Source organism: Pelophylax lessonae (genome assembly GCF_965119305.1).
Source record: "Pelophylax lessonae genome assembly, chromosome: 11".
NCBI lineage: Eukaryota > Metazoa > Chordata > Amphibia > Anura > Ranidae > Pelophylax > Pelophylax lessonae.
In genome coordinates this window covers 16,842,706-16,865,539 of record NC_138778.1, presented here as the reverse complement: position 1 = coordinate 16,865,539, position 22,834 = coordinate 16,842,706, and the positions used below count along the sequence as shown (strand labels likewise).

At 44.5% G+C, this 22,834-nt stretch overlaps 1 protein-coding gene across 1 annotated transcript in view; it reads left to right on the top strand.

Annotated features, from left to right (window-relative positions):
• Window positions 1–21,710, top strand: part of GPR142 (G protein-coupled receptor 142) — a 51,698-nt gene extending 29,988 nt beyond the window's left edge. The window contains exons 3-4 of the mRNA XM_082272523.1: window positions 1,719–1,880; window positions 20,626–21,710. Coding sequence (XP_082128649.1) covers window positions 1,742–1,880; window positions 20,626–21,500 — 1,014 coding nt within the window. The 5' untranslated portion in view covers window positions 1,719–1,741 and the 3' untranslated portion in view covers window positions 21,501–21,710. The remainder of the gene's footprint in view (window positions 1–1,718; window positions 1,881–20,625) is intronic.
• Window positions 21,711–22,834: the final 1,124 nt, after the last annotated feature.

Sequence of the window (22,834 nt, the reverse complement as noted above, 5' to 3'; positions counted from 1 at the left end):
ATTGGCGGTGGGTGAAGAAGGGCCATCTTATATTGGTGGTGGGTGTAAAGGATCCTCTTTTATTGGTGGTGGGTGGTGAAGGACCCACTTATATTGATAGTAGGTGGAGAAGGACACTTTTAAATTGGTGGTGGGTACAAAAGGACCATCTTATATTTGTGGTGGTAGAAGGGCCCTTTTATATTGGTGGTGGTAGAAGGGCCCTTTTATATTGGTGGTGGTAGAAGAATGACCATCTTATATTGGTGGTGGATGGAGAAGGACCCTCTTATATTGGTAGTGACTGGAGAAGGATCCTCTTGTATTGGTGGTGAGTGGGAGAAGGGCCCCATTCTACTGTTGATCACTAGGACAACATTTCCTTACTTGTGTAGTCATTGGGAGGAATATCTCCCTTACAGATAGCTAAAAAAAACTCATTGGTGTCAGTGGTTACTTATCTGAGAGGCAGAAATTGCTTATTGCTCCAGGAACCCCTAGCAAACTTTGGAGGAGCCCTAGGGTTCAGAAAGGCTGCCCCAGAACCAGGGAACACATCGTAGTGTTCTCTCACATGGCAGTCAGTGGATCAATGCCTGGTTACATTGATGGTCAGTCGGAATGTGCCCTCCTACACTGTTGGTCAGTGGATTTGACTGGCAGTCAGTGGGAGAGGTCCCCCCATACACTTGTGATCAGTGCAGAAGGACCCTCTTATATTGGCGGTGGGTGGAGAAGGACTCCCTTATTTTGATGATGGGTGAAGATAGACTCTCCTATATTGATTGTCAGAAGGAGAGAAGTCCGTGGTCAATGGAGAAGACTTCCCTCACGTTGGTGGTCAACGGGAGAAGAGCCTAATTTCACTGTGGTCCAGCAAGAAAAATTCTCCTTAAGCAGGTCTGTCTCCCTTACAGATAACTAAGATAAGTAATTGGTGTCAGTGGGTAACTTATCTGAGAGGCAAAAAGAGAAATTTCCCCAATGGGACACAACATGGGTTTTAACTAGGGATCGACCGATTATCGGCAAAGCCAATATATCGAGGGCCGATATGGTCTTTCCCCGATATATCGGAATCGGCTTTTGATTTACTTATATTGCCGATATTTAGGGAAGGTGCATGTATTGGGGTGATGCCTGCAGCTAGAGGCATCACCCCGGTACCAGTGTCCATAACCGATGGTCAGCTGTCTTGTAATGACAACCGATGTGACTGAGAAGCCGCTCGGCTGTCATTCTAAGGAGCGGGAGGGGACGTCCGCTCCGGCTCGCTCCGGCCCTACCTTCACCACCGCCGTCTGACCATGTCTCCATCTGCACTGCCGCCGTCTGACCGAGTCTCCATTTCTTTGAATTCGGCGCCGCCGAGTACCCGGAAGTGATGTCATGTCATGACATCACTTCCGGGTACTGGCGGCGCTGAATTAAAAATCTTACAGCATTCAAAACAGCCAAACTTGGCATTTTGAATGCTTTAAGTGCAGAGGAGGGGTTTGGAGTCCCCAGATCCCTCCACCACAGTACCTGTAGACATAAAAAAAAAAAAAATAATAATTTTAATGTCCGAAAATATCGGCAGATTTCGGCCGATACCGATATCCGATGACCAAAATATCGGTATCGGCGGTAAAAAAACTATATCAGTCGATCACTAATCTTAACCATATCCAAAACTGAAAATATTAATTTTTCTTCTTGCTTTAGATAAACTTCAAGCTCCTCTTTTCTCTTCCCAGCGCTGCACTGATGTCGGCTGACAATGATTCCTCTACAGAACGCCAGCGACACTTCCCCCTTGGGGGCCGAGTGGGATGGAGGACACACGGACCCCTCTCCATGTATGCTGGGCTACATCCCTGTGGTTTATTACAGCATCCTTCTCGGGCTTGGTTTACCAGGTAAGTCTTGGAATAAAGTAACATAACAAAAAAAGAAAAAGAAATTGACAAAAAAATGGATTGACAAAAAAATATTATTATCAAGCACTCCTTATATCACGATTTGAGATACACTCAGATTATTTTTTAAGTATTTCACTTTAGAATGTTTTTGATTGTGTGGTAAAACACTTATTATATATAAAAAATCTTATTTTCTTTTTTTTTTATTATTGGGGGTGAAAATCGTAGAAAGGTTTATGATGTTTAGGTTATCTGAGAGGGATTTATGTTTGTACATGACTTGTAATGTCTTGAAAAATAACAAAAAATATTTTAATTAAAAAAAATAAATAAATCTTCCAGCGCTAAGCTGACAGGAGTAATGATTCCTCTGTCACTACTCCTGTCAGCTTGTAGCAGCAATAACTCTCCTTGTGGCACCTCACCTCACATGATACCAGCGCCCTGGGCAGCCTCCCCACCTCCCCCCCCCCCCTGCACCGGCCCGCCCCTCATTCATACCTGTGCGATGATATTACTCTCTATGGAACCCATTCACACCAACGGTATACAAAAAGCTTCCATGTTGTAGGTGCATCTTTTGGTGGGACATTTTTGGTCCCATAGACTTTAATGGGAATGCATGGAAACCGCAGACCAGTCTGAACCTAGCCTAAAGGTTTGGGATCTTAAACCTTTCACAGTGTTCTCCAAACTGTGGCCATGGGGCCAGATGCAGCCCTTTGCTTGCTTTTCTTCAGCCCTTGGGGCACTGTAACTCTCACTGATTCTTCCTACTAACACCAATGATGGGGTACTATTCTTCCTACCATCACAACGATGGGATACTTTTCCTTCCACTACCAATGATGGGATACTATTCCCCCCACTGATACCAACATCCAGCCCCCCAAAAGTCTGAAGGACAGTAAACTGGCCCTTTGTTTAGAAAGTTCGTAGACCCCTGACCTATCGGATCGATTTGCTCATCTCTCGCTGTCTTCATTCCTCTTTATATTTTCAAACATAGAACCATAGCCTTTAATGGGAATACAAGGAAAACGCAGACCAGTGTAAACCTAGCCTAAAGGTTTGGGATCTTAAACCTATCACAGTGTTCTCCAAACTGTGGCCCGGGGGTCAGATGCAGCCCTTTGGTTGCCTTTATTCTGCCCTTGGGGCACTGTTCCTCTCACTAATATGAGACAATATTCCTCCCCCTAATACCAACTATGGGGCACCATTCTTCCTACTGACACCAATGATTGGGTACTTTATTTCCTACTTAAACCAATGATGGGGTACTCTTCTTCCTACTGACACCAATAATGGGGTACTCTTCTTCCTACTGACACCAATGATGGGGTACTATTCTTCCTACTGACACCAATGATGGGGTACTCTTCTTCCTACTGACACCAATGATGGGATACTCTTCTTCCTACTGACACCAATGATGGGATACTCTTCTTCCTACTGACACCAATGATGGGATACTCTTCTTCCTACTGACACCAATGATGGGGTACTCTTCTTCCTACTGACACCAATGATGAGATACTATTCCTTCTACTACCAATGATGGTACACTATTCCCCCCACTGATACCAACATCCAGCCCCCCAAAAGTCTGAAGGACAGTAAACTGGCCCTTTGTTTAGAAAGTTCGTAGACCCCTGACCTATCTGATCGATTTGCTCATCTCTCGCTGTCTTCATTTCTCTTTATATTTTCAAACATAGAACCATAGCCTTTAATGGGAATACAAGGAAAACGCAGACCAGTGTAAACCTAGCCTAAAGGTTTGGGATCTTAAACCTATCACAGTGTTCTCCAAACTGTGGCCCGGGGGTCAGATGCAGCCCTTTGGTTGCCTTTATTCTGCCCTTGGGGCACTGTTCCTCTCACTAATATGAGACAATATTCCTCCCCCTAATACCAACTATGGGGCACCATTCTTCCTACTGACACCAATGATTGGGTACTTTATTTCCTACTTAAACCAATGATGGGGTACTCTTCTTCCTACTGACACCAATAATGGGGTACTCTTCTTCCTACTGACACCAATGATGGGGTACTATTCTTCCTACTGACACCAATGATGGGGTACTATTCTTCCTACTGACACCAATGATGGGGTACTCTTCTTCCTACTGACACCAATGATGGGATACTCTTCTTCCTACTGACACCAATGATGGGATACTCTTCTTCCTACTGACACCAATGATGGGATACTCTTCTTCCTACTGACACCAATGATGGGGTACTCTTCTTCCTACTGACACCAATGATGAGATACTATTCCTTCCACTACCAATGATGGTACACTATTCCCCCCACTGACACCAACATCCGGACCCCTAAAAGTCTGAAGGACAGTAAACTGGTCCTTTGTTTAAAAAGTTTAAGACCCCTGACCTATCGGATCGATTCGCTCATCTTCTGCTGTCTTTATTTCTCTTTATATTTTCAAACATAGAACCATAGCCTTTAATGGGAATGCGAAGAAAATGCAGACCAGTGTGAACCTAGCCTAAAGGTTTAGGATCTTAAACCTATCACAGTGTTCTCTAAACTGTGGCCCGGGGGCCAGATGCAGCCCTTTGGTTGCCTTTATTCGGCCCTTGGGGCACTGTTCCTCTCACTGATGAGAAAATATTCCTCCCCCTGACACCAACTATGGGGCACCATTCTTCCTACTTACACCAATGATTGGGTACTCTTCTTCTTATTGACACCAATAATGGGGTACTCTTCTTCCTACAGACACCAATGATGGGATACTCTTCTTCCTACTGACACCCATGATGGGGTATTCTTCTTCCTACTGACACCAATAATGGGGTACTCTTCTTCCTACAGACACCAATGATGGGGGTACTATTCTTCCTACTGACACCAATGATGGGAGTACTATTCTTCCTACTGACACCAATGATGGGGGTACTATTCTTTCTTCTGACACCAATAATGGGATACTATTCTTCCTACGGACACCAATGATGGGGGTACTATTCTTCCTTCTGACACCAATGATGGGGGTACTCTTCTTCCTACTGACACCAATGATGGGGTACTATTCTTCCTACTGACAACAATGATGGGGTACTATTCTTCCTACTGACACCAATAATGGGGTACTCTTCTTCCTACTGACACCAATGATGGGGTACTATTCTTCCTACTGACACCAATAATGGGGTACTCTTCTTCCTACTGACACCAACAATGGGGTACTCTTCTTCCTACTGACACCAATGATGGGGGTACTATTCTTCCTACTGACACCAATGATGGGGTACTATTCTTCCTACTGACACCAATGATGGGGTACTCTTCTTCCTATTGACACCAATGATGGGGTACTATTCTTCCTACTGACACCAATGATGGGATACTATTCCTTCCACTACCAATGATGGTACACTATTCCCCCCACTGACACCAACATCCGCACCCCTAAAAGTCTGAAGGACAGTAAACTGGCCCTTTGTTTAAAAAGTTTAAGACCCCTGACCTATCTGATCGATTCGCTCATCTTTTGCTGTCTTTATTTCTCTTTATATTTTCAAACATAGAACCATAGCCTTTAATGGGAATGTGAAGAAAATGCAGACCAGTGTGAACCTAGCCTAAAGGTTTGGGATCGTAAACCTATTACAGTGTTCTCTAAACTGTGGCCCAGGGGTCAGATGCAGCCCTTTGGTTGCCTTTATTCTGCCCTTGGGGCACTGTTCCTCTCACTGATATGAGACAATATTCCTCCCCCTGACACCAACTATGGGGCACCATTCTTCCTACTGACACCAATGATGGGATACTTTTCCTTACACTACCAGTGATTGGGTACTATTCCTCACATTGACACCAATGATGGGGTACTATTCCTCCCACTGACACCACTGATGGGGTACTATTCTTCCTACTGACACCAATGATGGGGTACTATTCTTCCTACTGACACCAATGATGGGGCACTATTCCTCCCACTGACACCAATAATGGGGTACTATTCTTCCTACTGACACAATGATGGGATACTATTCCATACCTCCCAACTGTTCCTGATTTCGAGGGACTGTTCCTCATTCAGAACAAAGTCCCTCTGTCCCTCTTTCCTTCTCATTTGTCCCCCATTTTGGTCTGATCTATATAGTTGTATATAAAATGCACTATTTATCTACCAAAAAGTGTTTCCCAGCGCTAAACCTTTCATCCAATTTCTAAATTACTGAATTTGTAAATTCCAAAAGGCAATATACTGTAAAGGAATAGTAGTTTTAAAATAGGCACTTGTGAGTTTAACCAATCATCACTATCCCTCCCACTGACACCAATGATGGGGCACTATCCCTCCCACTGACACCAATTATGGGGCACTATTCCTCCCACTGACACCAATTATGGGGCACTATTCCTCCCACTGACACCAATGATGGGGCACTATTCCTCCCACTGACAACAATGATGGGGCACTATTCCTCCCACTGACAACAATGATGGGGCACTATCCCTCCCACTGACACCAATTATGGGGCACTATTCCTCCCACTGACACCAATGATTATTTCTCCCACTGACACCAATGATGGGGCACTATTCCTCCCACTGACACCAATGATGGGGCACTATTCCTCCCACTGACACCAATGATGGAGCACTATTACTGCCACTGACACCAATGAGGGGACACTATTCTTCCCACTGACACCAATGATGGGGTACTATTCCTCACACTGACAACAATGATGGGGTACTATTCTTCCCACTGACACCAAGATCCGGCCCCCTAAAGTCTTAAGGACAGTAAACTGGCCCTTTCTTTAAAAAGTTTGGGACCTAACCTAACCTATCGGATCGATTTGCTCATCTCTCGCTGTCTTCAGTTCTCTTTATATTTTCGAATACAGAAAAGTCTGGTGCGGTTAGTCATTAAGTACCCGGAGGGCTCATTACCCCGGCAACCTGGGTTGACACGGCCGCGAGGCTGATTACGCGGGGAAGGCTGCTAATTATCACATTACTCCTAATTCTGTTATTGAATGCTTGTAAAACGTTTCAGGAGCAGAGCGGGCATAAAATGAGGAGGATTATCTGTCACTTTGCTCAGGAAGCACGGATCAACGGCCGGAGCATTGTTAACCCTCATAAAAGGGGCAATAGGGGACATTTAACCTTCCATCAGAGCTTAATGAGCCCGAGGGTCATGCATGAAATATTGAGGAACTGCAAAACGTTACCGCGCATGAGTAATGACAATTCAAGGAAGCGCAAAAAAAAAAAATGGTAGTTCTTAAAGGGGAAGTATACCAGAATTACAGCCATCCCAGATTTTGTTAATTTTAGTGCATACCCTAAAATAATTTTTCAGATTGGTTTTAGATTTTTTTTGTTTTTTTTTAAGCATTGGATAGGTCAAAGAAGGATTAAAACCCATATTGGGAGTTCAAGAGGCCCTGTCACCAGATCAATGATTTCATTAACCACTTAAGCCCCGGAAGATTTTACCCCCTTCCTGACCAGGGCCTATTTTGCGATTTGGCACTGCGTGACTTTAACGGACAATTGCGTGGTCGTGCGACGCTGTACCTATCTGTCCTTTTTTTTCCCACAAACAGAGCTTTCTTTTGTGGTATTTGATCACCTGTGCGATTTTTTGATCATGCGCTATAAACAAAAAAAGAGCGTCAATTTTGCAAAAATAACAATGTTTTTCACATTTTTTTATATGAAATTCCCCAAAAAAAATGTAAAAATCAAAATTTTTTAACATTTTCGGCCAATTTGTTTTCTGCTACATATGTTTGTTTAAAAAAAATCGCAAAAAGCGTATTTTGATTGGTTTGCGCAAAAGTTATCGCGTTTACTAACAAAGGGAAAGATTTTTGTCATTTTTGTTGTTTTTTTTTAACACGTAATGGCGGCGATCTGCGATTTTTTTGTGGTACTGCGACATTGGGGCGGACAGATCGGACCCTTGACTGACATTTTTGACATTTTTGGGGTTACCAGTGACATTTCTACAGTAATCAGTGCTATACATATGCACTGTTACTGTAAAATGACACTGGCAGTGAAGGGGTTAACTTTTTTTTAGAGGGAGGGGTTATGTGTGTCCCTAGGGGCGTGATTCTAACTGTGATTGGCTGTGGCTTGAGGTGTAGGAACAGTGATCAACGGTTCTACATAGTAGAACCGTATGATCACTATTTCTACACAGGGGAGAATGACAGGCGGCTTGTTTACATCAGCCGCCTGCCTTTCTCCCTCTGCACCGACGATCGCCGAGTGATCGGCCGACATCGGGTCCGTCGGTCACACGCGCGGGGGGTCCGTGACCGCGCGGGAGCGCGCCTCCGGGGGCGCTCGCTCGCTCCCTAGACCCTCACAGGCTAGCGACGTAGTACTACATCGCTCTGCCTGTGTGGGGCTGACCGCCGCAGTAGATAGTCGTGCGGCGGTCGGCAAGTGGTTAAAACCTTCCCATGAAATGATACGCACATTAAATATATATATAATGCATGTTATTTACCTTTAAAAGCCTCCCTTGAGTAGACTTTTGAAAGCTCTGAGACTGCTGCTGGGTGCCGCCATCTTGGATGGGATGTAGTCAGCCACAGCAAACTCAAATGACACTCTATAGCAGCGGTTGTCAACTTTCAGGGTAATAGGGGCCTCAAATGTGGCCCCCAATGTCCCCAAAGGGCCGCATATACAATTTATTACATGCAATGCTACAGAAAACTGACACAGATGGAAGACTTGTTGGAGGAAATGGCCAAAGATCATTCTACAGGAGTGCTTGGAGACTTAAGTCATGCTATTGGAGACAGTCAGAGACCAGGGACATGTTGCATGAAATCACTAGACCAGTGGTCTCCAAACTGTGGCCCGGGGGGTTTTGTTTTAGTTACTGACACCAATGAAGGACACAATTCCTCCCAATTACGCCAATGATTGGCACATTTCCTACCAGTGACATCAACAATGGGGCACAGTTCCTCCCAATGACACCAACAATAGGGCCCAATGACACCAATGATGGAGCAGAATCCCTACCAATGACACCAATGATGGAGCAGAATCCCTACCAATGACACCAGTGATGGGGTACAATTCCTCCTACTGACACAAATGATGGGGGATTGTATACTCCCAGTGACAATGGGACATTTTGTACTCCTGATGGCCACAGTCCTCGCCCCCCTAAAGTCTAAAGGACAGTTGTAGTGAAGTTTTGGTCTACAAACTGCGGCCCGGGGCCGGATGCGGCCCATTGCTTGCTTTTTTGGGGCCTTGGGGGTGGTCTCCAAACTGTGGCCCGGGGGCCGGTATCAGCCCCTTGCTTGCTTTTATCCGACCCTTGGGGGTTCTATTTTATTTTATTCACTGACACCAATGAAGGGCACAGTTCCTCCCAATTACACCAATGATGGGCACATTTCCTACCAGTGACATCAACAATGGGGCACAGTTCCTTCCAATGAAACCAACAATAGGGCCCAATGACACCAATGATGGAGCAGAATCCCTACCAATGACACCAGTGATGGGGTACAATTCCTCCTACTGACACAAATGATGGGGGACTGTATACTCCCAGTGACAATGGGACATTTTGTACTCCCGATGGCCACAGTCCTGGCCCCCCTAAAGTCTAAAGGACAGTTGTAGTGGAGTTTTGGTCTACAAACTGCGGCCTGGGGCCGGATGCAGCCCATTGCTTGCTTTTTTGGGGCCTTGGGGTTCTATTTTATTCACTGACACCAATGAAGGGCACAATTCCTCCCAATGACACCAACGATGGGGCACAATCCCTACCAATGACATCAACGATGGGGCACTATTCCTCCCAATGACAACAACAATGGGGCCCAATGACACCAATGATGGGTCACAATTCCTACCATTGACAACAACGATGGGGCACAGTTCCTCCCAATGACAACCACAATGGGGCCCAATGGCACCAATGATGGGTCACAAATCCTACCATTGACACCAATGATGGGGTTCAATTCCTCCCACTGACACAAATAATGGGGGATTGTATACTCCCAGTTACAATAGGACATTTTGTACTCCCAATGGCCACAGTCCGGCCCCCCTAAAGTCTGAAGGGAAATAAGCCGGTCCTTTGTTTAGAAAGCTTGGAGACCCCCTCACTAGACTTTACTACTATTAAGGGTCCTTTACAAAACAATGCTCCCTCTACTGGTGGCTGGGGCTCAAGGGCTGCCCTTCAAACATCAATGGGCTGCATGTGACCCTCAGGCTGCAGGTTGGTCACCAGGGCTCTATAGTATTCCCCCTCACACTCCTTCCCACCTCCAGCAGCTGCATAAAAGGAAGAGGAGGAGAGGGGCAGAGTAGCTGGGCCAGCACAGACAGTAACTAGAGACTCCCAGAAGAGAAGAGGGCTGTGACTTTGAGTGAGCTGGGGTGGGGGCTCTTCTTTGAGTAGTCCCATTTGCTAGCATGATCAGAAACTCTTTGCAAGTGATCGAAAATGCATTGATGGAAATTAAAAACGCTGCAAGTAAGATTTTGAAGAACTGGATTTCTCTGTGCATTTTGTTAAAAATTGGTGACAGGGTCTCTTTAACGTACACAGGTTTATTTATTAAATGTATTAACATTTATTCATTTATTGTTTGTGGAACCAATGGAAGCTATGCCTCTCCAAACTTGCCCCTTTCCCCATCCCTCCAGTTCTACTCAGGTGCGGGGGGCTCAGCTGTTCTGCTTGTCAAGTAGAAATGAACCGGTTGCACACTGATGCCATCACCAAAAACCAACTTTAATATAATAGGTAGAGGATTCCCAACATATCGTCTTACTGGTTCACCTTCAGCACCAAGGCGTATCACCTTATCACTTTTGTGGGGTGAAACGCGTTGGAGGTTGACAGATGAGACTAAATGTTGGGAGTCCTCTTACTTATTATATTAAAGCTGTTTTTTTGTTGAAGGCATCAGTGTACAGCCCGTTCATTTCTGTTGGCAAGCGTTATTATTTGGCAGTTTATTATTTTTTGAAATTATAATTAGATGATTGATTAAACATGAATTAAATAGTTGTGTTTAATGTATTAATAATTAAACAGTATTAATGTATTAAACTGACCACAAATGCCACCTGCCATGTAACCCTCCCTTATGTATATACTTTGTACCATTTGTATAGGGATGGGCGCAAAAATCAAGAAAAAGAAAAATCGCGAGGTTGTCCAAAAATCCACATTAGATCCTTATCTGAGAATGAAACCTAGCAGGCCAGGAGAGGAAGGGGGGGGGGGCGAGCATGTGCCCCCCTCCTCCTGAACTATACCAGGCCCAATGCATCAACATGAGAGGTAATTTGGGGAACCCCCTAGAAAATCACCTTGTTCCTATATTGATGAAGACAAGGGCCTCTTTCCCACAACCCTGGCCTGGTGGTTGTGGGGGTCTGCCGATGAAGGGGCTTTTTAGAATCTAGAAGATTCCTTAACAATAAGGAGTCCCCTAGATATAGGCTCGCCTGTACACCTGGATAGGAGGGGCGGCGGGGGCAGCATGTAGAGAAATCACTGTCCTCCTTTTTCCTCCTGTAGCTGCAGGAGGAAAATAGAGGAGATTGGTTCCTCTGTCACACTTGCCTGCCATTCCACCGCCGTGGGGAGGCCCCAAGATGGCAGGAAGGGGGCCCACTGCAGAACTTGTGAAAGAGTCCCGCTGTGGGACAGTAATCAAGGGCCCCAAAACAAAAGTAAAGGGCCCCAGGATCAGTGGTAAGAGCCCCAGGGGGGAAGGGAAGGGCCCCGGCCAGGGGTATGGGGGGCCCTTCATGGTTTCTTGCACCAGGGCCCTGAAGGTTCTAGTTATGCCTCTGGCGTGAAGGGATGATTCCCCTTATTGCCTGGGCTTCTCCCCGTCTTTTGTCAGTGTGGGGGATGTTTCAGAATGAAGAGTGGGGAAAGTAACTAAATATGTCATTTATCGGCCCCTTTCTTTTCTAAATGGACACAGTGAACACACTCACTCACTGTCTTCATTCATAACTGAAGCATTGTAAACTGTAAATGGCTTCAAACATGTTTGGAATAAACACAGATCTATAGTCGCCAGGCACCCGCCAGGCACCCGCGATCGCTCCCCGGTGAGAGAGAAGGACGGTCAGCTGTTGTAAGCACATCAGACCATTCTTCTCCCTGGAATGATCATAGAGCGCCTGTGATCCTTCTATTTAAGAACACAGGTCTCTATGATCATTTCACAAGTCCCTCCCGCATACAGTTGGAAAACACTCCCCTAGGTTCACACTTAACCCTTTGATCACCCCCTAGGTTAACCCCTTCCCTGGCAGTGTCATTATTACAGTAACAGTGCATATTTTTAGTAACTGATTACTGTAGTAATGTCACTGGTCCCCCCAAAAGTGTCAAAAATGGCAGTTAGGGGTCCGATCTGTTCGTCGTAATGTCGCAGTCCCGCTAAAAATCGCTGATCGCCGCCATTACTAGTTAAAAAAATAAATAAATAAGTGAAAATGACATTAATCTTCCCCTAGTTTTTAGACGCGATAACTTTTTGCGCAAACCAATCAAAATACGCTTATTGGGATTTTTTTTTTTTTTTACCAAAAATATGTAGCAGAATACAAATTGGTCTAAAAGGATGAAAAAAAAAATAGATTTTTAATTTTTTTTTTGGGGGGGAATGTTATATAGCAGAAAGTGAAAAATATTGTTTTTTTTTTTTTTTTTTTTTCAGAATTGACGCTCTTTTTTTGTTAGTTTTTTGGTTAAAACGCAAAAAATAAAAAAATCGCACAGGTAATCAAATGCCACCAAAAGAAAGCTCTATTTGTGGGAAAAAAGGACATAATTTTTTTTTTGGGTACAGTGTCGCACGACAGCGCTATTAGCTCACTAGATTTCTGGCGGGATCAATAAGTATTTCTTTTCTCTTATTGATTTGAGCCAATAAAACGAAACTCTTTCAATGGTAAATTTACCCGGCCAAATATGGAGCAAATAATAGAATTTTATAGTTGGGGTTGACATACACTATGACTCTTTTTCTCAAAAGGATTTAAGGGATTTATATACATTTCCAATAATGACGTCTTGAAATTGGTAGAAGCTTGCCGATTGGCGGAGCAAATCCACTTAGCTGAGCTGGAAGAGGTATAAGAACAGCACAGGCCTGGGGCAGCGGCAGACGAAGGCAAAGCTTTATTGTCTTCTGACGACACAAGTAGGAAGCCGCATGTCTTCCGCTGATGCCATTTCCTCACCTAATTCAGTTACAGGAGGCTGAGATGGACGTTATCTTATATTATTTAGGTACCGTGATCAAAGGGGTCACTACAGCCACCTGAATGAGGAACTGAAGGTAGATCATAGCAACATATAATAAAAAATGGAAATACAGCAATCCTGCTCATAGCAAAAGATCAGTTTTTTTTTTTGTTTTTTTTTTTATTATTTCATATTGATAAAGCCATGCTAAAAATTATGGAAGAGCCCTGGGGCCATCATAAAAAAAAAATAAAAAAATTCAAAGATATGATGGCCCCCAGGGCTATTCCATAAAAAATGATACAATGTTTGCTAATTTTTTTTTTTTTTAACTAACCCCCTCCATTGCGGGGGTTACATTCCGTACCCACCCGCGAAAAGTGAAAATTCGCAAAATAGAAATACCCTATTTAAATGCACCGTTGGCATGTTTTTATAACTTTCACTGTACTTTTAAAAGCATTTTAAGGTCTTTAAACACACTTTTAAAACAATAGAAACTCATTTAAACACATAAAGGATACTGAGAGACAGAGCAAGAGCTACGGAAAACACAAAAATATTTAATTATCAATGATTTAATTAGTAAAGTAACATTACAGAAAATATACCGGGACCGCAAAAACTGAACTGCGATATAAGGGGGGTTTACTGTATAATTTCTAATTATATATGTATATGGGAGCAGCTGAGAAAGAAAGAGGGAGAATAATATTGCATGGAGCCACTGAGAGCTCCCTCTAGTGGCAAATCTCCATCATATATATATATATATATATATATATATATATTATTATTATTATTATTATATAGGATTTATATAGCGCCGACAGTTTGCTTTACAATATGAGGGAAGACGATACAGTTACAATACAATTCAATACAGGAGGATTTAGAGGGCATATATAATATATATATATATATATATATATATATATATATATATTTTTTTTTTTTTTTTTGCCATTCTTTATTTATTTATTTATTTATTTTTTTTTTTTGTGTTTTTCCCAACAACATTAGGCACACAGTCTGTATACAAACATACAACAATGAGAATTGTAAAAAAGAAAAGTGACCATAATGGATTAAGGCTGGTCATACATTATACAATTTTCTTATTTAATTTTCCTTTAGATTTACCAAAATTATATAATATGAGGTCCAACCTAAACACTTTCAATATGTATGCAATCAGTCAGGCCCTTGTACTGTACAGTTGAAAGTAAATCTAAAGGAAATTGAATAAGAAATTTGTATAGTGTATGGCCAGCCTTAAAGCGGAGTTCCGGCCACAGAATTCTTTTTTTTTTTTTAATGTCCCCCAAACAGTGACCCTTCGACCTCTATACATCCGCTAATCCTGTTTCATACATTGTAATAATATGTTTGCACCGCCATCTTTGTCCTGGATCGCCGAGTCCGTTGTGGGGAAATGTCTGCCCTGCTTCCTGGTTGTAGTGGGCAGAGGCCGGTGAATCCAGCGCGAAATCTCGCGCATGCCCAGTACTATGCGATCGGCATAGTGTTTGTTTCCATGGGGACGGCAGCGTCCGCACTGGGCTCCGCCTAACATTGCGTAATTTCCTGTTTGGAAATTATGCGATGAGAGGAGCGGCCGGCCGCCTTCGTCACTGCCCATTGCATCCTGGGAGCCACGAGTAAGAGCTCCTAGGACACATTGCGGGACAGGAAGTGACGGCGCGGGCCACGCGGCCGAGGAGGAGGAAGTGGATGGTAAGGTGAGTATATTATGCTCTCTAATAAGGTAAGTAAAAAAAAAAAAAAGGCCGGGAATATCCAATTATTGCTCAGGTAAGGATAAGGAAGCGGATGCCATAAAATCTACAGGCTTGATTTTGTGTCCGGAACTCCGCTTTAAGCATAACCGTTTACATATGTGGACGCGACTTGCATATGCGCTCGCTTCTGCACGTGAGCTCGAACGGACGGAGAGCTTTAAACTTTTTTTATTTTATTTTTTTTTATTTTACCTTTTATTTTTTATTTTTACACTGTCGCTTTAAAAAAAAAAATTTTTTTTTGATCACTTTTATTCCTATTACAAGGAATGTAAAAACATCCCTTGTAATAGAAATAAGCAGGACAGGTCCTCTCTATTGTATTTCACATCTACCCTTAAAAGTTAAAAAAAAAAAAAAAGAGTATTTTTTTCAGCAAGAAAAAAAAAATTTCATTTTTTTTCAGCAAGAAAAAAATTTCATTTTTTTTTTAAGCAAGAAAAAAAAATTTCATTTTTTTTTCAGCAAGAAAAAAAATGGACCCTTTAAGGCCGTTAGGAGGAAGCGACGTATGACGTAAGTGGTGCTTCCTTTTAGATTTTTTTAGATTATATTAAAATATTCGATTTTAGATCATACTTTGTGTTGTGGTGGCGGTGGGGCCAAGAGGTTTCTTCATTGCGTAAAAAATTTCCAAACACAACACAGATTGCGCTGGTGTGAAAGCACCATGTAGCGCTGCGTAAACTGTCGGCGCTATATAAATACTATATAATAATAATATGTACTCTTATTTTCTCCATCAGCCCATCCCCCACAGTTATTACCTCTTGTATCTCTTGACCGTCCCTCTTAGATTGTAAGCTCTAATGAGCATGGTCCTCTGATTCCTACTGTATCAAAGTGTATTGTATTTGCACTGTCTACCCTCAAGTTGTAAAGCGCTGCGTAATCTGTCGGCACTATATAAATCCTATATAATAATAATAATAATAATAATAATAATAAAAGCACCTTCAAAACACTGAGGCTCCAGTACAGGAATTTCTTTTGGACGACAGGCATCCCACAATTCTGTTTTGTGCGATTTTACCGCAATTCGTTGGGCGACAATTGAGGCAAAATCGCGCCGCATTTGGGGTGCCATTGGAAGTGCCGGGATTGCACGGGTGTCCCGTGATTTGCGGTGATTCAGAATGCCTAGATGACAACTGAGCCTAAGATAGCCATTGCGCATTTTTGCGTTCTTTTAGAGAATTCAGGTACATGTGGCGGCAGACGTCAGCTGGCCTGCGGCCATACATTGCTTACTATTTTCTATCGGGCACCTAGCGTTGTGCATTGGGTTATCAGTGTGTGTATTTGCTTTAGGGAACATTGAGATTGTGCCATAGCTGCATCTCCATAGTGAATGTTGGAAGACGTGACTTTGAGCACTGAGCAGGGAATTGGTCTATGTCAGAGCACCGTAAATAATTTTTCATTCTGCGGACGCGGTGGTAGACAGCTGGAGAGGAGTCGTTGATGTTACTGCTTGGACACACACATACATCTTACACTAATTGGCTGCGTGTCATTTTCAGCTGTTATAAAGGTCGTTGCCTGCTGCAAACATCTTTTCTTTTTCCAACGCAGCCAATGCCAGTGTCCCCTGTGCTGTGTAGTTGCTGTACTCTAAAAAGCACACAACCATTTTCTAAGACTATAATTATGTCTTTATGTCCTTATCAGAGCCCCCCTTACATCAATTGCCTCATCAGATTGCCCCCTTACGTCAACTGCCCCCATCAGGGTGACCGCTTTCATCAATTGCCTCCATTACAGAGCCCCCTACATCAATTGCCCTCATCAGAATGCCCCCTTAAATCAACTACCCCCATCAGAATGCCGTCTTACATCAATTTTCCAATCAGAGTGCCCACTTACATCAAATGCCCCCATCAAAGTACCTCCTTTCATTAATAGCCTCCATCAGAATGCCACCTACATCAATTGCCCTCATCGGAATGCCCCTTTAAACCAACTACCCCTATTAGGGTGCCGCCTTTCATCAATAGCCTCCATCAGAGTACCGCCTACATCAGGATGCCCCCTTAAATCAACTACCCCCATCAGAGTGCCCTCTTACATTGATTCCCCATCAGAATGCCAGCTTACATCAACTGCCCCCGAACTAGCCTCCATCAGAGTGCATCAATTGCCTTTATCAGAGTGCCCCATTACGTCATTTGCCTCCACCAGGGAGCCCCCTTACATCAATTGCCCCATCAGAGTGGCCCTTACATCAATTGCACTCATCAAAATGCCCTTGTACATCAACTACCCCCATCAGAGTGCCCCCTTAAACCATTTTCTCCATCAGAGTGCCCCCGCTACATCAACTGCCCCCATCAGAGTACCCCCTTTCATTAATAGCCCCCATAAGAGTGCCCCCTACATCAATTGCCTTTGTCAGAGTGCCCCATTGCATCAGTTGCTTCTATCAGAGTGCCCCCTTTCATCAATTGCCCCCATCAGAGTTTCCCCTTTCTTCAATTGCCCCCATCGGAGTGCCCTCTTTCTTCAATTGCACATATCAGAGTGTCCCTCATCTTCAATTACCCCTATCAGAGGGTCCCCTTTATTTAAGTGCCCCATTACACAAATTGCCTCCACCAGGGAGCCCCCTTACATCAGTTGCCCCATCAGAGTGCCCCCTTACATCAATTGCCCCTTCAGAGTGGCCCTTACATCAATTACACTCATTAAAATGCTCTCTTACATCAACTACCCCCATCAGAGTGCCCCCTTAAACCATTTTCTCCATCAGAGTGCCCCCTACATCAATTGCCCCATCAGAGTGTCTCCTTTCATTAATAGCCCCCATCAGAGTGCCCCCTTACATCAATTGTCCCATCAGAGTGCCCCTTACATCAATTGCACTCATCAAAATGCCCTCTTACATCAACTACACCCATCAGAGTGCCCCCTTAAACCATTTTCTTCATCAGAGTGCCCCCTACATCAATTGCCCCATCAGAGTGCCCACTACATCAATTGCCCCCATCAGAGTGCCCCCTTTCATCAATTGCCCCCATCAGAGTGCCCCCTTTCATCAATTGCCCCCATCAGCATGCCCCCTTTCTTCAATTGTCCCTATAAGAGTGTCCCTCTTCTTCAATTTCCCCTATCACAGTGTCCCTTTTCTTCAATTGCCCCTATATCATATTATCCCTTTTCTTCAATTGCCCCCATCAGAGTACCCTCTTTCTTCAATTGCACATATCAGAGTGTCCCTCATCTTCAATTACCCCTATCAGAGGGTCCCCTTTATTTAAGTGCCCCATTACACGAATTGCCTCCACCAGGGAGCCCCCTTACATCAGTTGCCCCATCAGAGTGCCCCCTTACATCAATTGTCCCATCAGAGTGCCCCTTACATCAATTGCACTCATCAAAATGCCCTCTTACATCAACTACACCCATCAGAGTGCCCCCTTAAACCATTTTCTTCATCAGAGTGCCCCCTACATCAATTGCCCCATCAGAGTGCCCACTACATCAATTGCCCCCATCAGAGTGCCCCCTTTCATCAATTGCCCCCATCAGAGTGCCCCCTTTCATCAATTGCCCCCATCAGCATGCCCCCTTTCTTCAATTGTCCCTATAAGAGTGTCCCTCTTCTTCAATTTCCCCTATCACAGTGTCCCTTTTCTTCAATTGCCCCTATATCATATTATCCCTTTTCTTCAATTGCCCCCATCAGAGTACCCTCTTTCTTCAATTGCACATATCAGAGTGTCCCTCATCTTCAATTACCCCTATCAGAGGGTCCCCTTTATTTAAGTGCCCCATTACACGAATTGCCTCCACCAGGGAGCCCCCTTACATCAGTTGCCCCATCAGAGTGCCCCCTTACATCAATTGCCCCATCAGAGTGGCCCTTACATCAATTACACTCATTAAAATGCTCTCTTACATCAACTACCCCCATCAGAGTGCCCCCTTAAACCATTTTCTCCATCAGAGTGCCCCCTACATCAATTGCCCCATCAGAGTGTCTCCTTTCATTAATAGCCCCCATCAGAGTGCCCCCTTACATCAATTGTCCCATCAGAGTGCCCCTTACATCAATTGCACTCATCAAAATGCCCTCTTACATCAACTACACCCATCAGAGTGCCCCCTTAAACCATTTTCTTCATCAGAGTGCCCCCTACATCAATTGCCCCATCAGAGTGCCCACTACATCAATTGCCCACATCAGAGTGCCCCCTTTCATCAATTGCCCCCATCAGAGTGCCCCCTTTCATCAATTGCCCCCATCAGCATGCCCCCTTTCTTCAATTGCCCCTATAAGAGTGTCCCTCTTCTTCAATTTCCCCTATCACAGTGTCCCTTTTCTTCAATTGCCCCTATCATATTATCCCTTTTCTTCAATTGCCCCTAGCAGAGTGTCCCTTTACATCAATTGATCCCATCAGAGTGCCCCATTATATCAACTGCCCCCATGAGCATATCTCTTACATCAGTTAACCTTATGAGAGTGGCCCCTCAAAATCAAATGACTCCATCAAAGTGGCACCCTAGCCCTAGCCGGTGGTCCTAGCAACTTACCACTGCAGAGGAGGGGGGGAGGTGGAAAGGGATTGGGTGAAGGGATGCACTGGTCTCAGAGTCTTGGGGAGACGGAGACGTGTGAATGCATTGACACGCATTTGAAATGTGAACTTCCTAAAGTTGAAGTCTGGGTAAGAAAAATCTTTACCCTCGCATTGGGTCCACCAGCCCACTGCACAGGTTAACTAATCGTTTCGCCTAGGGGGTGATGAATAAGGTGATAGAAAAATGGAAGCAGTTAGTGCTGACTTTCATTTTGAGGGTGCATGTTTCTGGGCCATGGAATGCATTCTTTATTACTTGGTGGGTATGGGACACAGTGGCATAGCGTGGGGGGTGCAGGGGGGGCGGGCCGCACCGGGCGCAACATCTGGGGGGGGCGCATCCGCAGTGTCACTCTGTCTGTCTGACTATGACATAAAAGGGGGCACGCTGGTCTCTCTGCATTGAAAGGGGGCACTCTGGTCTCTCTGCATTGAATGGGGGCACGCTGTTCTCTCTGCATTGAAAGGGGGCACGCTGGTCATTCTGCATTGAATGGGGGCACGCTGGTCATTCTGCATTGAAAGGGGGCACGCTGGTCATTCTGCATTGAATGGGGGCACGCTGGTCATTCTGCATTGAAAGGAGGCACGCTGGTCATTCTGCATTGAAAGGGGGCACGCTGGTCATTCTGCATTGAAAGGGGGCACGCTGGTCTCTCTGCATTGAAAGGGGGCACGCTGGTCATTCAAACTTGTATTTAGATGCATTTTACTTTAATTACATCAGTATTTTCATAACAAACAATACATGTGCTTAGGGGGTAAGGGTTTCTTTAACTAATCTAGTGGAAGAGACTCGAGTGCTAAAATCCCGCGAGTTAGGGGGCGCAAATTACTTGCCTTGCCCCGGGAGCTGACAACCTACGCTACGCCACTGATGGGACAACTATCAGGTGGCTTTACACTACCCTAACTGTATATGCTCATTCCTGTATATGCTCATTTGTGCAACAAAGTTTAGGATATAAGCCCCTAATTTTCAAAGAATTTCAGTTCTCATATTTCTATGCTGACAGGTTCTCTTTAACATAAACAAAAGTCACAAGTATGTACAGTGAACCTATTTGTCTTTTGTTTCCTTCCAACAGTCAACATCTTGACAGCTGTGGCCCTCTCTAAGTTGGCATCCAGGACCAAGAAGTCGTCCTACTGCTACCTCCTGGCCCTTACTACCTCCGACATCCTGACCCAGATCTTCATCATCTTTGTAGGCTTCATTCTGCAGACGGCCATCCTCCATCGCAAGGTGCCTAATGCCTTCATCCACATGGTCAGCGTCCTTGAGTTTTCATCCAATCACGCCTCCATCTGGATCACAGTCATCCTCACAGTTGACCGATACGTGGCTCTTTGTCACCCGCTGCAGTATCGCTCCCTTTCCTACCCAGAACGCACCCGCAAAGTAATTATGACCGTGTTCCTCTCCTCTTTTGTGACCGGAATTCCATTCTACTGGTGGAGCGACGTTTGGAGGGACCCCCGAGCTCCGGGGTTGTTGGATCGATTGCTCAAGTGGGTCCACTGCTTTATAATTTATTTCATCCCATGTACCATTTTCCTCCTCACCAACACAGTAATCATTCTGAGGCTCAGGAGGAAGTCCGAATCCAAGAGGTACCGGGTCCGCATTGGCAAGACCACGGCCATCCTTATGGGCATCACCACCGTCTTTGCCGTTCTCTGGGCGCCCAGGACCATCGTCATCATCATTCACATGTACGTGTCTTCGGTCCACAAGGACTGGAGGGTCCACCTGGCCTTGGACATCGGGAATATGTTGGCCCTCCTGAACACAGCCGTCAATTTCTTCCTGTACTGTTTTGTGAGCCGCCGGTTTCGGGACATGGTGAGGGAAATCCTCGGTATGCAAAGGCCTTGCCGCATGGTGGAAGGGAAGAAGAGCCAAAGTGACTTCTCTGACTCTTTGAAGCCGGCGGAGATCCCACAGGCAACAGTTATTTGAGTCAAGAAAGAGACACCATCAAGAAAAATGTTCCTTCCATGTTTGATAATTCCACTGCTCCATTTTGATTGCATGTGAAGTTCTTGCATGCATGAAGTCTATACCAACTAAAGTCAAACGGCGACATTATCAGTCATTAAAAGGTTATCCAAAAATAACATGTCTTGCCGGGAATTTAATAAGACCCATATAAGCTAGAGAAAAGTAAAATCTGAATTGAAAACAAAATAAAGTATATTTAAAATCGAAATGTTTTTGCCTATATTTGATGGATCAGACCAGCCATTCTCAACCTTTTTACCCCAGAAGAACTCTTAAAATAATTTTCAGATATCTCCCCTGCTAGGGATGTAGGGAAAATATTCCAAAGTGGAAACGTGTTCCAGTTGCAGCTGACAGAACTTACCTCACTTTGGAGAGCTTTTCTCTCACTTTCTGCTGGAGGTGAAGGGACATCTCTAAAGTGGAACACTGATGGGATAGGGGTTTAGCCATTCTCAAATTCAGCCATTCTCAACCAGGGTTCCTCCAGAGGTTGCCAAAGGTTCCTTGAGCTGTGGCTGATTGACCTCCGATTTGATAATGCCACCATAGTCATCAGGGGTCATCACCAATTCATCAATCAACCAACCGTCAGGGTATCCACCAACGCTGGTTACCAACCAACAAGATGGCTGCCGCGTCCTCCGTCTGTGTATACGTCACAGGTTGTTGGCCCCTCCCTACGCGTTTCATCACTAGATGACATCGTCAGGGGTCACCCCGACGTTATCAGGGGCTGATTGACCTATGATTTGATAATGCCACCATAGTCGTCAGGGGTCATCACCAATTCATCAATCAACCAATCGTCAGGGTATCCATCAACGCTGGTTACCAACCAACAAGATAGCTGCCGCGTCCTCCGCCTGTGTATACGTCACACATCATTGGCTCCTCCCTATGCGTTTAATCACTAGATGATGTCGTCAGGGGTCACCCCTAACGACATCATCTAGTGATGAAACGCGTAGGAAGGAGCCAACGACGTGTGATGTATACACAGGCGAAGGATGCAGCGCCCATCTTGTTGGTTGGTAACCAACGTTTGTGGATAGAACACATCTGCTTGCAAGCTACTGATGTGCTGTTAATTACCATTTTAAATGTAAGTTGCTATACTTCTCTACAATAAATTATTTTGAATATACTGCACTATGAGAGGTGTTTTTCCCTAACTCGATGACACCACTTGGAGCATTATAGAGGACCTATTATTATTTATTATTTTCAGGTACTTATATAGCGCTGTCAATTTACGCAGCGCTTTACATATACATTACACATTGACATCA